The sequence below is a fragment of the Bombina bombina genome, chromosome 2, assembly GCF_027579735.1.
Source record: "Bombina bombina isolate aBomBom1 chromosome 2, aBomBom1.pri, whole genome shotgun sequence".
NCBI classification, from domain to species: domain Eukaryota; kingdom Metazoa; phylum Chordata; class Amphibia; order Anura; family Bombinatoridae; genus Bombina; species Bombina bombina.
The window spans coordinates 736,138,948-736,157,441 of NC_069500.1; the positions used below are offsets into that span (position 1 = coordinate 736,138,948).

At 40.4% G+C, this 18,494-nt stretch overlaps 1 protein-coding gene across 6 annotated transcripts in view; it reads right to left on the minus strand.

The window, feature by feature from the left end:
* Positions 1–18,494, minus strand: part of PWWP3A (PWWP domain containing 3A, DNA repair factor) — a 331,791-nt gene that overhangs the window by 264,990 nt on the left and 48,307 nt on the right. For 2 of the 6 annotated variants that reach the window (XM_053702788.1, XM_053702787.1), the window contains exons 2-3: positions 17,531–17,607; positions 16,916–17,026 (exon numbers count right to left, since the gene is read on the minus strand). In XM_053702788.1, coding sequence (XP_053558763.1) covers positions 16,916–16,972 — 57 coding nt within the window. In that variant the 5' untranslated portion in view covers positions 16,973–17,026; positions 17,531–17,607. Of the gene's footprint in view, positions 1–16,915; positions 17,027–17,530; positions 17,763–18,494 lie in introns of those variants that run through there. The other 4 variants (XM_053702791.1, XM_053702792.1, XM_053702793.1 and 1 more) reach the window with 3 other exon arrangements.

Below are 18,494 nucleotides of genomic sequence, written 5' to 3' on the forward strand. Positions count from 1 at the left end.
GTCATCCTTACTTGTGGGAACCAATACCAAAGCTTTAGGACACGGATGAAGGGAGGGAGCAAATCAGGTCACCTAAATGGAAGGCACCACGGCTTGCAAAACCTTTCTCCCAAAAATAGCCTCAGAAGAAGCAAAAGTATCAAACTTGTAAAATTTGGTAAAAGTGTGCAGTGAAGACCAAGTCGCTGCCCTACATATCTGATCAACAGAAGCCTCGTTCTTGAAGGCCCATGTGGAAGCCACAGCCCTAGTGGAATGAGCTGTGATTCTTTCGGGAGGCTGCCGTCCGGCAGTCTCGTAAGCCAATCTGATGATGCTTTTAATCCAAAAAGAGAGAGAGGTAGAAGTTGCTTTTTGACCTCTCCTTTTACCTGAATAAACAACAAACAAGGAAGATGTTTGTCTAAAATCCTTTGTAGCATCTAAATAGAATTTTAGAGCGCGAACAACATCCAAATTGTGCAACAAACGTTCCTTCTTTGAAACTGGTTTTGGACACAGAGAAGGTACGATAATCTCCTGGTTAATGTTTTTGTTAGAAACAACTTTTGGAAGAAAACCAGGTTTAGTACGTAAAACCACCTTATCTGCATGGAACACCAGATAAGGAGGAGAACACTGCAGAGCAGATAATTCTGAGACTCTTCTAGCAGAAGAAATCGCAACTAAAAACAAAACTTTCCAAGATAATAACTTAATATCAACGGAATGTAAGGGTTCAAACGGAACCCCCTGAAGAACTGAAAGAACTAAATTGAGACTCCAAGGAGGAGTCAAAGGTTTGTAAACAGGCTTGATTCTAACCAGAGCCTGAACAAAGGCTTGAACATCTGGCACAGCTGCCAGCTTTTTGTGAAGTAATACCGACAAGGCAGAAATCTGTCCCTTCAGGGAACTTGCCGATAATCCTTTTTCCAATCCTTCTTGAAGGAAGGATAGAATCCTAGGAATCTTAACCTTGTCCCAAGGGAATCCTTTAGATTCACACCAACAGATATATTTTTTCCAAATTTTGTGGTAAATCTTTCTAGTCACAGGCTTTCTGGCCTGAACAAGAGTATCGATCACAGAATCTGAGAACCCTCGCTTCGATAAAATCAAGCGTTCAATCTCCACGCAGTCAGCTGGAGTGAAACCAGATTCGGATGTTCGAACGGACCCTGAACAAGAAGGTCTCGTCTCAAAGGTAGCTTCCAAGGTGGAGCCGATGACATATTCACCAGATCTGCATACCAAGTCCTGCGTGGCCACGCAGGAGCTATCAAAATCACCGACGCCCTCTCCTGCTTGATCCTGGCTATCAGCCTGGGGATGAGAGGAAATGGCGGGAACACATAAGCTAGTTTGAAGGTCCAAGGTGCTACTAGTGCATCCACTAGAGCCGCCTTCGGATCCCTGGATCTGGCCCCGTAGCAAGGAACTTTGAAGTTCTGACGAGAGGCCATCAGATCCATGTCTGGAATGCCCCACAGGTGAGTGACTTGGGCAAAGATTTCCGGATGGAGTTCCCACTCCCCCGGATGCAATGTCTGACGACTCAGAAAATCCGCTTCCCAATTTTCCACTCCTGGGATGTGGATAGCAGACAGGTGGCAGGAGTGAGACTCCGCCCAAAGAATAATTTTGGTTACTTCTTCCATCGCTAGGGAACTCCTTGTTCCCCCCTGATGGTTGATGTACGCAACAGTCGTCATGTTGTCTGATTGAAACCGAATGAACCTGGTCCTCGCAAGCTGGGGCCAGGCCTGGAGCGCATTGAATATCGCTCTCAGTTCCAGAATATTTATCGGTAGAAGAGATTCTTCCCGAGACCAAAGACCCTGAGCTTTCAGGGATCCCCAGACCGCGCCCCAGCCTATCAGACTGGCGTCGGTCGTGACAATGACCCACTCTGGTCTGTGGAACATCATCCCTTGAGACAGATTGTCCAGGGACAGCCACCAACGGAGTGAGTCTCTGGTCTTCTGATTTACTTGTATCTTCGGAGACAAGTCTGTATAGTCCCCATTCCACTGACTGAGCATGCACAGTTGTAATGGTCTTAGATGAATGCGCGCAAAAGGAACTATGTCCATCGCCGCCACCATCAACCCGATCACTTCCATGCACTGAGCTATGGAAGGAAGAGGAACGGAATGAAGTATCCGACAAGAGTCCAGAAGCTTTGTTTTTCTGGCCTCTGTTAGAAAGATCCTCATTTCTAAGGAGTCTATAATTGTTCCCAAGAAGGGAACCCTTGTTGACGGGGATAGAGAACTCTTTTCCACGTTCACTTTCCAGCCGTGAGATCTGAGAAAGGCCAGGACAATGTCCGTGTGAGCCTTTGCTTGAGGAAGGGACGACGCTTGAATCAGAATGTCGTCCAGGTAAGGTACTACTGCAATGCCCCTTGGTCTTAGCACCGCTAGAAGGGACCCTAGTACCTTTGTGAAAATCCTTGGAGCAGTGGCTAATCCGAAAGGAAGCGCCACGAACTGGTAATGTTTGTCCAGGAATGCAAACCTTAGGAACCGATGATGTTCCTTGTGGATAGGAATATGTAGATACGCATCCTTTAAATCCACCGTGGTCATGAATTGACCTTCCTGGATGGAAGGAAGAATAGTTCGAATGGTTTCCATCTTGAACGATGGGACCTTGAGAAATTTGTTTAAGATCTTGAGATCTAGGATTGGTCTGAACGTTCCCTCTTTTTTGGGAACTATGAACAGATTGGAGTAGAACCCCATCCCTTGTTCTCTTAATGGAACAGGATGAATCACTCCCATTTTTAACAGGTCTTCTACACAATGTAAGAACGCCTGTCTTTTTATGTGGTCTGAAGACAACTGCGACCTGTGGAACCTCCCCCTTGGGGGAAGTCCCTTGAATTCCAGAAGATAACCCTGGGAGACTATTTCTAGCGCCCAAGGATCCAGAACATCTCTTGCCCAAGCCTGAGCGAAGAGAGAGAGTCTGCCCCCCACCAGATCCGGTCCCGGATCGGGGGCCAATATTTCATGCTGTCTTGGTAGCAGTGGCAGGTTTCTTGGCCTGCTTTCCCTTGTTCCAGCCTTGCATTGGTCTCCAAGCTGGCTTGGCCTGAGAAGAATTACCCTCTTGCTTAGAGGACGTAGCACCTTGGGCTGGTCCGTTTTTACGAAAGGGACGAAAATTAGGTCTATTTTTTGCCTTGAAAGGCCGATCCTGAGGAAGGGCGTGGCCCTTACCCCCAGTGATATCAGAGATAATCTCTTTCAAGTCAGGACCAAACAACGTTTTCCCCTTGAAAGGAATGTTTAGTAGCTTGTTCTTGGAAGACGCATCAGCCGACCAAGATTTCAACCAAAGCGCTCTGCGCGCCACAATAGCAAACCCAGAGTTCTTAGCCGCTAACTTAGCCAATTGCAAAGAGGCGTCTAGAGTGAAAGAATTAGCCAATTTGAGAGCATTGATTCTGTCCATAATCTCCTCATAAGGAGGAGAGTCACTATCGAGCACCTTAAGCAGTTCATCAAACCAGAAATATGCGGCAGTAGTGACAGGGACAATGCATGAAATGGGTTGTAGAAGGTAACCCTGCTGAACAAACATCTTTTTAAGCAAACCTTCTAATTTTTTATCCATAGGATCTTTGAAAGCACAACTATCCTCTATGGGAATAGTGGTGCGTTTGTTTAAAGTAGAAACCGCTCCCTCGACCTTGGGGACTGACTGCCATAAGTCCTTTCTAGGGTCGACCATAGGAAACAATTTTTTAAATATGGGGGGAGGGACGAAAGGAATACCGGGCCTTTCCCATTCTTTATTAACAATGTCCGCCACCCGCTTGGGTATAGGAAAAGCTTCTGGGAGCCCCGGCACCTCTAAGAACTTGTCCATTTTACATAGTTTCTCTGGGATGACTAAATTTTCACAATCATCCAGAGTGGATAATACCTCCGTAAGCAAAATGCGGAGATGTTCCAATTTAAATTTAAATGTAATCACATCAGATTCAGCCTGCTGAGAAATGTTCCCTAAATCAGTAATTTCTCCCTCAGACAAAACCTCCCTGGCCCCCTCAGATTGGGTTAGGGGCCCTTCAGAGATATTAATATCAGCGTCGTCATGCTCTTCAGTAACTAAAACAGAGCAGCCACGCTTACGCTGACAAGGGTTCATTTTGGCTAAAATGTTTTTGACAGAATTATCCATTACAGCCGTTAATTGTTGCATAGTAAGGAGTATTGGCGCGCTAGATGTACTAGGGGCCTCCTGAGTGGGCAAGACTCGTGTAGACGAAGGAGGGAATGATGCAGTACCATGCTTACTCCCCTCACTTGAGGAATCATCTTGGGCATCATTGTCATTATCACATAAATCACATTTATTTAAATGAATAGGAATTCTGGCTTCCCCACATTCAGAACACAGTCTATCTGGTAGCTCAGACATGTTAAACAGGCATAAACTTGATCAGAAAGTACAAAAAACGTTTTAAAATAAAACCGTTACTGTCACTTTAAATTTTAAACTGAACACACTTTATTACTGCAATTGCGAAAAAACATGAAGGAATTGTTCAAAATTCACCAAATTTTCACCACAGCGTCTTAAAGCTTTGAAAATATTGCACACCAATTTTGGAAGCTTTAACCCTTAAAATAACGGAACCGGAGCCGTTTTAAGCTTTAACCCCTTTACAGTCCCTGGTATCTGCTTTGCTGAGACCCAACCAAACCCAAAGGGGAATACGATACCAAATGACGCCTTCAGAAGTCCTTTATAAGTATCAGAGCTCCTCTCACATGCGACTGCATGCCATGCCTCTCAAAAACAAGTGCGCAACACCGGCGCGAAAATGAGACTCTGCCTATGCTTTGGGAAAGCCCCTAAAGAATAAGGTGTCTAAAACAGTGCCTGCCGATATTATTATATCAAAATACCCAGATAAAATGATTCCTCAAGGCTAAATATGTGTTAATAATCAATCGATTTAGCCCAGAAAAGGTCTACAGTTTAAATAAGCCCTTGTGAAGCCCTTATTTACAATCGTAATAAACATGGCTTACCGGATCCCATAGGGAAAATGACAGCTTCCAGCATTACATCGTCTTGTTAGAATGTGTCATACCTCAAGCAGTAAGAGACTGCACTCTGTTCCCCCAACTGAAGTTAATTGCTCTCAACAGTCCTGTGTGGAACAGCCATGGATTTTAGTTACGGTTGCTAAAATCATTTTCCTCATACAAACAGAATTCTTCATCTCTTTTCTGTTTCTGAGTAAATAGTACGTACCAGCACTATTTGAAAATAACAAACTCTTGATTGAATAATGAAAAACTACAGTTAAACACTAAAAAACTCTAAGCCATCTCCGTGGAGATGTTGCCTGTACAACGGCAAAGAGAATGACTGGGGTAGGCGGAGCCTAGGAGGGATCATGTGACCAGCTTTGCTGGGCTCTTTGCCATTTCCTGTTGGGGAAGAGAATATCCCACAAGTAAGGATGACGCCGTGGACCGGACACACCTATGTTGGAGAAACATAATTTATGTAAGAACTTACCTGATAAATTCATTTCTTTCATATTAGCAAGAGTCCATGAGCTAGTGACGTATGGGATATACATTCCTACCAGGAGGGGCAAAGTTTCCCAAACCTCAAAATGCCTATAAATACACCCCTCGCCACACCCACAAATCAGTTTAACGCATAGCCAAGAAGTGGGGTGATAAGACAAAAGTGCGAAAGCATAAAAAATAAGGAATTGGAATAATTGTGCTTTATACAAAAAAATCATAACCACCACAAAAAAGGGTGGACCTCATGGACTCTTGCTAATATGAAAGAAATGAATTTATCAGGTAAGTTCTTACATAAATTATGTTTTCTTTCATGTAATTAGCAAGAGTCCATGAGCTAGTGACGTATGGGATAATGAATACCCAAGATGTGGATCTTCCACGCAAGAGTCACTAGAGAGGGAGGGATAAAATAAAGACAGCCAATTCCGCTGAAAATAATCCACACCCAAAATAAAGTTTAAATCTTATAATGAAAAAAACTGAAATTATAAGCAGAAGAATCATACTGAAACAGCTGCCTGAAGTACTTTTCTACCAAAAACTGCTTCAGAAGAAGAAAACACATCAAAAAGGTAGAATTTAGTAAAAGTATGCAAAGAAGACCAAGTTGCTGCTTTGCAAATCTGATCAACCGAAGCTTCATTCCTAAATGCCCAGGAAGTAGAAACTGACCTAGTAGAATGAGCTGTAATCCTTTGAGGCGGAGTTTTTACCCGACTCGACATAAGCATGATGAATCAAAGACTTCAACCAAGACGCCAAAGAAATGGCAGAGGCCTTCTGACCTTTCCTAGAACCGGAAAAGATAACAAATAGACTAGAAGTCTTTCGGAAATTTTAAGTAGCTTCAACATAATATTTCAAAGCTCTAACTACATCCAAAGAATGCAACGATCTCTTTCCTTAGGACACAATGAAGGAACCACAATTTCTCTACTAATGTTGTTAGAATTCACAACCTTAGGTAAAAATTGAAAAGAAGTTCGCAACACCGCCTTATCCTGATGAAAAAACAGAAAAGGAGACTCACAAGAAAGAGCAGATAAATCAGAAACTCTTCTAGCAGAAGAGATGGCCAAAAGAAACAAAAAACTTTCCAAGAAAGTAATTTAATGTCCAGCGAATGCATAAGTTCAAACGGAGGAGCTTGAAGAGCCCCCAGAACCAAATTCAAACTCCAAGGAGGAGAAATTGACTTAAAAACAGGTTTTATACGAACCAAAGCTTGTACAAAACAATGAATAACAGGAAGACTAGTAATCTTTCTGTGAAAAAGAACAGAAAGAGCAGAGATTTGTCCTTTCAAGGAACTTGCAGACAAACCTTTATCCAAACCATCCTGAAGAAACTGTAAAATTCTAGGAATTCTAAAAGAATGCCAAGAAAAATTATGAGAAAAACACCAAGAAATGTAAACCTTCCAGACTCGATAATATATCTTCCTAGATACAGATTTACGAGCCTGTAACATAGTATTAATCAGAGAGTCAGAGAAACCTCTATGACTGAGAATCAAGCGTTCAATCTCTATACCTTCAAATTTAAGGATTTGAGATCCTGATGGAAAAAAGGACCTTGTGATAGAAGTTCTGGTCTTAACGGAAGAGTCCACGGTTGGCAAGTGGCCATTCGGACAAGATCCGCATACCAAAACCAGTGAGGCCATGCTGGAGCCACCAGCAGAACAGACGAACACCCCTTAGAATCTTGGAAATTACTCTTGGAAGAAGAACTAGAGGTGGAAAGATATAGGCAGGATGATACTTCCAAGGAAGTGACAATGCATCCACTGCCTCCGCCTGAGGATCCCTGGATCTGGACAGAAACCTGGGAAGCTTCTTGTTTAGATGAGAAGCCATCAGATCTATTTCTGGAAGTCCCCACATTTGAACAATCTGAAGAAATACCTCTGGGTGAAGGGACCATTCGCCCGGATGTAACGTTTGGTGACTGAAAAAAATAAATAAAAATGAAACATTTTCAGCCCCCGTGAGCCTAACAGCCCACAGGAAAAAAGTCAAATTTTAAGGTAAGAAAAAAATGATTTATTCATATGCATTATCCCAAATATGAAACTGACTGTCTGAAATAAGGAACGTTGAACATCCTGAATAAAGGCAAATAAATGTTTAAACACATATATTTAGAACTTTATATAAAAGTGCCCAACCATAGCTTAGATTGTCACAGAAAATAAGACTTACTTACCCCAGGACACTCATCTACATGTAGTAGAAAGCCAAACCAGTACTGAAACGAGAATCAGTAGAGGTAATGGTATATATAAGAGTATATCGTCGATCTGAAAAGGGAGGTAAGAGATGAATCTCTACGACCGATAACAGAGAACCTATGAAATAGACCCCGTAGAAGGAGATCATTGAATTCAAATAGGCAATACTCTCTTCACATCCCTCTGACATTCACTGCACGCTGAGAGGAAAACCGGGCTCCAACCTGCTGCGGAGCGCATATCAACGTAAAATCTAGCACAAACTTACTTCACCACCTCCACAGGAGGCAAAGTTTGTAAAACTGATTTGTGGGTGTGGTGAGGGGTGTATTTATAGGCATTTTGAGGTTTGGGAAACTTTGCCCCTCCTTGTAGGAATGTATATCCCATACGTCACTAGCTCATGGACTCTTGCTAATTACATGAAAGAAAGGAAAGTCTGCCCCCCACAAGATCTGCTCCCGGACCAGGGGCAGATTCTTCATGCCGACTTTGAGTCAGAGACAAGCTTCTTAGATTGCTTCCCCTTGCTCTAAGAATGATGATTGGACTTCCAGGAGGACCTGGGCTGTTCCTGCTTGGAAGAAGAGGGGGAAGGCTTACCTGCAAAGTTACAAAAGGAACGAAAATTACTCTGACGACCCTTCAACTTATTTCTCTTATCCTGGGGAAGGGAATGACCCTTTCCTCCCGTAATATCTGAAATAATCTCAGCTAGGCCCGGCCCAAACAAGGTTTTACCCTGTAAGGAATAGACAAAAGCTTAGACTTATAAGACACATCCACAGACCAAGACTTCAACCACAAAGCCCTGAGAACCAAAACAACAAAGCCAGAAATCTTTGCTCCCAGCTTGATGACCTGCAAAGAGGCATCCGTGATAAAGGAATTAGCCAATTTAAGAGCCCTAATCCTATCCAAAATTTCCTCAAGAGGCGTATCTGCCTGAATAGAATCAGACAACGCATCAAACCAATATGCTGCCGCACTAGTGACAGTAGCAATACACACCGCACGCTGCCATTGCAACCCCTGGTGAACATACATCTTTTTAAGCAAAGCCTCCAACTTCTTATCCATAGGATCCCTAAAAGAACAGCTATCCTCTATGGGAATAGTAGTCCTCTTAGCTATAGTGGAAATAGCTCCTTCCACCTTAAGAACCGTCTGCCAAATCAGGAGAAGGGGAAAAAGGAATCCCAGGCTTCTCCCACTCTTGTGCAATAATCTCAGAAGCACGATCTGGAACAGGAAAAACCTCTACCGCTTAAGGAACATCAAAATACTAAATTACAAAAAAATGTAGGAGTGTCTACAACCGTGGCATCAGAGTAATCCAAAGTAGCTAAAACTTCCTTGAGCAGCACCCGGAGGTGCTCAAGCTTAAACATGAAAGTTACCACTTCAGCATCAGCGGAAGGAACTATACTGAGTCAGAGATTTCCACCTCAGATGCTACCGAAGAGTCCTCCCCCTCAGATCTATAAGAAAAACTATTCAACATACCCACATCTGATTCAGACACCTTACTCCCCGAATCCTTATATCTCCTTTTACGCTTCCCCTGTAACATAGGAAAAGCCCCCAGAGCACCAGTTACCGCAGAGGATATCTGGGTAGCAATGTCCTGCAAGGAAACCCCAAATGGAGTAACAGATGAAAACATTGGGCACTGCATGAGTAGACACTACAGGATGGCACGTTTGAGGAGAAAGCTGCGGCATATCCTGGACAGGAGACCCCTGAACAGCATCCGCCTTAGCTGATGGCTCAGATTCAAAAAGTCTATCCTTATAATGTAATGTCCTATCAATACATGCTGAACAAAAAGGGATTGGAGGTTCCACATTAGAATCAAAGCATAAGCTACATGTAACCTCTTGCAAAGCCTTTTGATCCATCTTTCACAAAAATAAATCAAATTGGCTTACCAAAAATAAAAAACCAACGTTACTGGCCCTTTAAATTTTAAAAGGACAACTTTTTAACTGCAAAAAAACCTGTTTGCCTTTTGAAGCAAAAAAAAAAAAGTTAAACAGAAAAGAATTAAACCCTCCAGGCAGCCTCTGACCCTTCACAGACCCTGCTGGGAGCCTACCTGACCTCCTGCAAAACCGGAATGATACCCAAACGTTCCGGACTCAAAAAAACTTCAGCGCAAAGAAAAAATCCCAAGGCGTTTTAACCGGCAACGCCACAAGCAACCTCCAAACAGACCGGAACACAAGCAGAGCTCTGGAAAAGTGTGCAACTTAATTGCCGCCTCAGCAAACCGCCCCTCCTATTCGTGGGCGTGTAAGAAAGACAGGCCGCCATAACTATGCAAGAAAAAGCTAAAAAACAAACACACGCAGCAAACACTGCGGCTAAACTAAGAGCCTCTCCTCCAAAAGTGTCACACAGTGCCCAACATACTGCCATTAATAAAAAAAAAACACTTGGATTAACAGTCCCAATTCGCAGAGAAGTGCCATAACCTTTTCTTCTGACAATAAAGAAAAAAATAAATAAATAGGCACTTACCTTAGACCAATCTGCCCGGCAGCACACAGATATGGAAAGGCTTCCTCCCCCCATAGACCCGTCGAACAAAAAGTCTGACTAATCCTAATCAGGCATACAGGATAAGGCAGCACCAGATATGGAAGGCACAGTGAGAAAGAGAACCCCCACCGGTTTCCAAATGCTCAAAAGCCACCACAGCTCTACTGAAGAGACCGATGTAGAACACAGCTAGACCGTAGAAAAAAAACAGAACAGCCAGCTCTGCTTTGAAAATAAACTCTTGATTGAAGAATCTTCAGACACCTAAAAAATAAAAAAACTTTACCACCTCCTTGCACAGGCAAAGAGAATGACTGGGGGTTGTGGGTAGGGGAGTGATACTCGACAGCTTTGCCATGGGGCTCTTTGCCTTCTTCTGCTGGTCAGGAGTGATATTCCCAACAGTAATTAAGATGATCCGTGGACTCACCGTGTCATTAGAAAGAAATATCCTTTAGATAAACTCCACATTTTATGGTAAATTCTTAAAGAGACAGGCATACGAGCCTGAACTATGGTTTCAGTGACCAATTTGAAATTCCACGCTTGACTAGAATCAAGAATTCAATCTCCAAGCAGACAGCTTCTGAGAAAGAAATATATAAGAAGGGACAGACCCTCAATTAGAAGGTCCTTGCTCAGAAAAAATCTCTAAGGAGAGATAGACGAAAACTTAGTCAAGTCTGCCCACTTAATTCACCAAACATCTATCAGAACGGTCTACAGATCACTAGATCTTGAACCATATCCTGGACACCTGGCAACTGCCGAAAAGTCTCAAAATCCCATTTGGGGAACCCCCCCATGTAAGGGTTTCCCCTGAAAGCACCTCCAGATGGAGAGTCCCACTCCCCGGAAGAAAAAAAAAAACTGTGTGTACGGAAATCCAATTCCCAGATGTCCACCCCTGAAAAAAGTTAAACAAAAATCATGAGCTCCCGCTCACAGACAATTCAAATCACACCTATGAATAAGGAACTCCAAGTCAATCAGGAATAAATAATATCCAAGCACTGCAAAGTTAACCGGATACTGGAGTGGAGGGAACCGAGCCCACACCTCCAAGGGGACTGAAGTTTTAATACAGTGCTTTAGACAGCACAGTCCCTGACGTAAGCCACTGAGGAGACCTAATCCGACTGGACCTAGATAAGCCAACTAAGGCCAAAGCCTCAGAACAATGCAAATCTCAACTCCAAAATGTTAAAGAGGATGCAGACACTTCCATGCCTTAAAAGGTACAAGACTGCTTCCCAGCCCAGTAGGCTGGCGTCTGATCACATCACCCAGAAATGTCTCCAGCAGCACGCTCCTAAGACTGAGACCCAAGGAAAAAACTTTTGATGACAAATCTAGATCTACCTCCTACGATAGATTCGAAAGATCTCAATTACATGGTAAAAGCAAAAAAAAAAAAAGAGAATGATGACTAGACCAATTCCCTCCATACATAGTCACTGAGCGTGAAGAAAAATGGGTTATACTCTTGAAAAGCGCAGTTCATCACCCAAAAGGGTCTCAAGGCTCTGCTCACTTTATCAACCTCTGACGGATGAAAAACTTAGTGGACCTCGCCGGGGATCGAACCTACAACCCTTAGGTTGCTACAGGGCTCAGCAATAGTGCTAGCAGGCTGAGCTATCTGTTCAACTTCGAAATCAACTGCAGCTGGATTAAAAAACGCAACCCTCAGAATGCCAGCTGGTCGAGTTATCAACCGGAACATAGAGCTTGCTGTTGACTGGACCGAAGACAGCAGAGAGAGGAAGGGAAGAAAACCTTGATTATCTGACCTCTTTTAAAAATCTTCTCCTAGAGAGAGATAAATTAAGGTCCTCAACAAATGCACACTTGTAGATGAACTAAAGAAGTTCATCTCCTGATTCATTTCCCATCCATGCGAAAGAAGATTAGCCAAAATCTCTTGAAAGAGAAAAGGTACGACTGATGGCCAGAACCTGAGAAACCATTGGAAAATACAAAGATTCTGTTCCCAGACTGGGATAGGGAAATCACTCCCAGAGAGGAAGATCCTGGACCTAGATCAAGGATGTCTCTAAACATACCTGAATTGAAGATGCACTAGCCCCTGGAAGGGATATCTAGATTGAACTAAGTTTGGTTGGCTTCCAACAGACGTTACCTTCAGACAGAGGAAAAAGCAACTTTCCAAAAGACCTATTCTCTTGACTAGTGGTAGAAAAAAACGTTTTTCTGCCCCGTGAGGTCAGAGGATAATTCTGTCAGACCAGGTCCCACCCGTATAAATCCTTGAAAAAGAAAACCCAGTACCTCGTATTTGCAGGAAGCATAATAAAAAAATTAAAAAAAAAAAAAAAAAAAAAAAAACCACCGGACCTGTAACAGGGACATGAGGTATAACTATACCACTAAGCCACAGGTAGGCTTCTCAGCTGACCAAGATATCAGCCCTCCTTATCCATGGATCCGAAAGGATCAGCTCCATAGAAATCAAAGATCTCTGAGCCATGGTAGGAACTACTAAAGGCACCGTGCCTCTTAAAAGGAGTCTATGACAGGAAATCCTTTACATGACGAGAGACATGGACAATCTCAGCATCTCTTATTCCCTTGAAAAAATCCAAGGCACGAAAAAACACTTCCTCATGAAAGGAACATCATGGAAAAAAAGATATAAAACCTTTAAAGGTGGACAATGACAGATTATCAATGTCGTCCTAGAAGCTATAACCTCCCTTAACAATATACGAGGTGTGTAAGCATACATCTGAAAGGTACCACTTCAGCATTAGATGAAGGAATTATACTGTCCGAAACTGAGAATTTAACCTCAGAAGTTACCAGCGACCACTCCACACTAGACTCAGGAGAGATAGCTGCCTGTGTAGCAGACTGAGGAGCAGAAGCCTTACTATCTGAAAGAGTAATGTCCTCTTGCAGACTCCCTGTATGAAAAGAAAAAACAGATAACACATTATCAAAAATTTTTGTAATGTACTTTCATTTAGTCAATTACAGGTAAGCCTATGTCCACACTTTTGTCTTTTTTTTAACTTTTGTATTCCCCCTGTATATACAATTTCACATCTTTATAGATATTGATTCAATGTTGATATATAGTGGTTGTCAGTATATCTTCTATGTAAAGCTATATATTTCCCCTGTCTGTTCTCCTACACTGGACATTGTCTGCCTGTTACCTAAGGCCCCCCCCCCCCTCATGATTTTTACGACACCTCCTCCTCTCCCTGTACTTTATATCTTAAAACACAGAATAGCTAAGAAGACAGAATCTGTAAATTCCATTGAATTGGTCAGTATTGCTTCAAACTTGAGAAAGGAAGGAACTCTTCCGAAAGCTTGTCAACTTATAAATGTATAGTTAGTCCAATAAAAAAAAAAAAAAAAAAAAAAAAACATTGCTCAATGCAATACTCTTGTTATTTTGAGAATATATATATATAAAAACAGCGTCTTGAGGATAGTGTAAGTTCTTTTGTAAATAATATAGTAATAAGCTCTGTGATGCCGCCTATATTACCTGACTAAGTATCTCTAGTAGCCCCTGCCACCCAGAGTACAGAGTCTATTTGTACAAGAAATGGAATAAAAAATGGTTTACAGGCGCAAAACAGTGATTATAACTGAAAATTAATCAGTTAGCCTTCATGAGGTCAACAAATAAATAAATTAGTACAAGTTTATACAAATTGATACAAAAATTAATACAAAAAATTAATTTTAATATAAAAAAGTCCAATGACTGTAGTCCAAAGATAAAACAAATAAATGGCTAAAAAGTTCCCACGTGAAATGAATTAAATAAAGCAAACTCCAGGTAAGTTGGTGTGCCCACAGAGACCAATAATAGTAGATAGACTTCCTACTTACAAGAAATTACCTCAATCAAAATGAGGTAAGTGCCACACAGGTTGTTAAGTAGTTGGTTGTCTCTAGTTGTTGGCTCCTTGTATGTGTGTATAGGACGCTTCCTGGTAACAGAGTTTGAAGTCACTTCCGTATTGGTATCAGAAACAGATTCCAAATGGCATTTTGATCCATCTGAGTGCACAAACAAGGAGGAAGAATTTCTTTCTGGGGTTTTGAAAGGAGTGGATCTATACACACGTACAAGGAGCCAACGAATAGAGAAAACCAACTACTTAACAACCTGCGCACTTACCTCATTTTGATTGAGGAATTTCATGTAAGTAGGAAGTCTATCTACTATTATTGGTCTCTGTGGGCACACCAACTTACCTGGAGTTTGCTTTATTTAATTCATTTCAGGTGGGAACTTTTTAGCCATTTATTTGTTTTATCTTTGGACTATAGTCATTGGACTTTTTTATATTATAATTATTTTTTGTATTAATAATTTTTGTATAAACTTGTACTAATTTATTTATTTATTGACCTCATGAAGGCTAACTGATTAATTTTCAGTTATAAGCACTGTTTTGCACCTGTAAACCACTCTCTCTCTCATATATACACACACACGGTTATATGAATTATAAGGATTTTTATTTTTATATATATATATATATATATATATATATATATATATATATATATATATATATATATATATATATATATATATATATATATATATATATATATATATCTCATCACCAAGTTTATTATGGACCTTTAAGTATAGAAGGCAGAGAGTTTCAATTAATGGAGCACATTCAAATGAGGGGTCAGTTACTAGTGGTGTTCCCCAAGGGTAAGTCCTTGGGCCTAACATGTTCATCAGTGGTATTAGAAGTGGGCTCCAGGGGAAGGTGTGTTTTGTTTGCGGATGATACAAACATATGTAACAGAGTTGATGTGTCCAAGAGCGGTGGATCAAATGAGCAGTTATATAAAAAAATTGGAGGACCACATAAATAAATGGGATCTAAAATATACTACCAAGAGCAAAAAGATGCATTATAGGATCCAAAAACACAAAAGGTCAAATACAGTCTCAGTGGTACATTACTGACTTAAAGGACCACTAAATGCAGTAAAATTGCATAATTAAAAAGTGCACAATGAAAATAATGCAATAACACCTAGTCTGAACTTAAAATTTTCTGGCAAATTTATTTTTTCTTCCATTTCCCGCCCCCCTGTATCCTGTGACAGACATCAGCCAATCGCAAGCTAGTATATGTATATAGCCTGTGAGCTTGTGTATATACTCAGTAGGATCTTGATCCCCAGTAAGTGTGAATATAAAAAGAGTGTGCAAATTTGATAATGGAAGTAAATTAGAACGTGTCTTAAAACTGCTGCTCTATCTGAATCATAAAAATGTATTTTGTCTTGAGTGTCTTTTTAACTAAAAAAGACATTGGAATTATTTCAGATAATTTAAAATTTGGTAAACAATGCAGCAGTGCAGCCAGTAGAATAGTTGGTTGCAATGGGAGAGGTATTAGCAGCAGAAATAGCAATATTCTTATGCCACTTTACATATCACTAGTTAGGCCTCATCAGGAATATTGAGTACAGTTCTGGAGACCATATCTACAGAAGTATATAAATAAATCAGAAACTGTCCAAAAGGAAAGCTACTAAAATGGTACAGTCTAAAATATAAAAATGTATATAGTTTAGAGGGGTGAAGGGAAAGAGGTGACAGGATAGGAACCTTCAAACATATGAACGGACATAAAAAAATGAAAGCTGAAAGCATTTTCCACAAAAAAAACAAAAAAAAACGGAAACGGAGTCACAATCTCACTTTAGAGGGTAGCAGGTTCAGGAGAAAAGGTGAGGAAGCAGTTTTTTCATGGAATATACTTCAAAAAGAGGCGATAACCACAAGGACTGTAAAAGACTTCAAAACTGTCTGGGACACACATAAAGCTATCCTTTATAAGTAACATGTAATATGGGTAGACTTGATGGGCCTTTTAGTTCTTACGTACCATCACATTTTATTTTTTTAGGTTCATAGATTAATGTACCATTTTAGTGGTGGTTAATTCTCTACTTAGTGTGGCAGATCTGTAGGTTAAAGGGACATAAAAGTACAAAATGAAAAATCTAAATGTTTTTGTGTAGTTTATTATTGTACTATTGTTTGCACGTAACTCTGTTTAACACTAGCTGAACATATTGGCTGAGCCTATAACAAGAGGCATATATATGTGCACCCACCAATCGGCTATCTACCATGAAAGCATTGCTGCTTCTGCCTGATTAGGTATGCTCTTCAACATAGGATACCAAGAGAATGAAGCAAATTAAATAATAGATGTAAATTACAAACTCATTTAAAACTGCATGGTCCATCTGGATCATGGAATTTTAATTTTGACTGTCTCTTTAAAGTCAGCTCCAGATAAGCAATGCACTACTGGTATCTTGCTGGACACATCAGGTGATCCAATGACAAAAGGCATATATGTGAAGCATCCAACCAGCAGCTAGCTCACAGTAGTGTACTGCTTCTCTTGTGCCTACTCAGATATGCTTTTCAACAAAGAATACTAATAGATCAAAGTAAATTTGATAGTAGAAATAAACTGGAAAGTCTCTTAAAATTGCATGGTCTATCTGGATTATGAAAGCTTAACTTTAGCTTCTATGTCCCTTTAATGCCCACCTTAGCTGGCCAAAAATGCTTCTTCCATTTGCAGAACACGTATCCTGGAGAGCTCATGATTGCTTTTCATGTGTATTGTTAGTTATACAACTTCAGACTTTTTCACGTTTTCTGTAGGAAAAAATAAATAAAAATTACTTACACATTAAAGGGACATTAAACACTAAATGCATGCTAGATAGAATGATGCATTCAAAGAAAAGATTAGTCCATGACTAACATGTAGATGTATTTTTTAAAGTTTCATTAGTTGTTTAAAATGACAAAATAAGAGTAAAGTTTTAGTGTCTATAAAACACTGGGAGCTGCCATGTTGTAACTTGTGTTACCTTCTCTGCTGTGACCAATTAGGGATAGTTATACATAGGTCATTAGAGTGTGCAGCCAATGGTTGTGCTGGATTTAAACAGTGTTCTGCACTTCCATTTCTATCAGGAACTGAAAAGCTCACAATTTCAGAATGGAATTAAAGGCAAAGAGGACAAAATAAATATTGAAAGTATATTGCAGAGTTGTTTTTATATATACAATTTATCATTTTATATTACCATCTCAAAGTGTTTAATGTCACTTTAATATCACATATCACCATACCATTACGTTTAATCATCTTACTTTAAAATACATACAATCTCCATGGTCCTGTGGCTCAGATATTATGCTGATCTCTTTCATGCTGTATCATCAGTAGCCTAAAGACAGACTCCAATAAAAAGACAGCAGCAGCACGACATAACAGTTAAAAACATTACATTACAGTTTTAAACAGAAAATATTAAAAATTCACACATGTATTACAGTGTAATGACAAACACTTAAAGGGATACTAAATTTTTTTTTCATGATTCAGATAGCACATGCAATTTTAAGCAACTTTCTAATTTACTACTAATATTCTTTTCTTCATTCTCTTGCTATCTTTATTTGAAAAAGCAAGAATCTAAGCTAAGGACCCGGCCTATTTTTGGTTCAACACCATGGATAGCGCTTGCTGATTGGTGGCTACATTTAGCCACCAATCAGCAAGCTCAACCCAGTGCTGAAACAAAAATGGACCGGCTCTTATGCTTACATTCCTGCTTTTCAAATAAAGATAGCAAGAGAAGAAGAAAAATAATAGGAGTAAATTAGAAAGTTGCTTAAAATTGCATGTGCTATCTGAATCATAAAAGAAAAAAAAAATGGGTTTAGTATCCCTTTAAGACTCCCTATACAGGAAGTGGTAATTCAGTTGTAAAAGTGATGCTTACTAGGTAAGGACGCCAGTGTCTCACCGCAACTGGCAGTGCCACAGATAATTAGAATTTGTTAGAGCTGGGTAAGAGAAGAGGCCACAAAAATATTTTAACATTTTTAATGGGGGGGGGGCTGAGAATTGAGAATACACTTTTGTTAATTTCAGATTTAATTTTAAGTATTTTTAAAATAGGTGGAGCATGCAAAAATAACAAGCGCATTTACTTGGCCTACAGATATACATTCAGAAGGATGCATGCACACAAAAAACGAATCATTTTCTGGGGGTGGGGGGATGCTTTAAGTCAGGAATCAACTTACAAATTTGAAACTTAGGGGACAA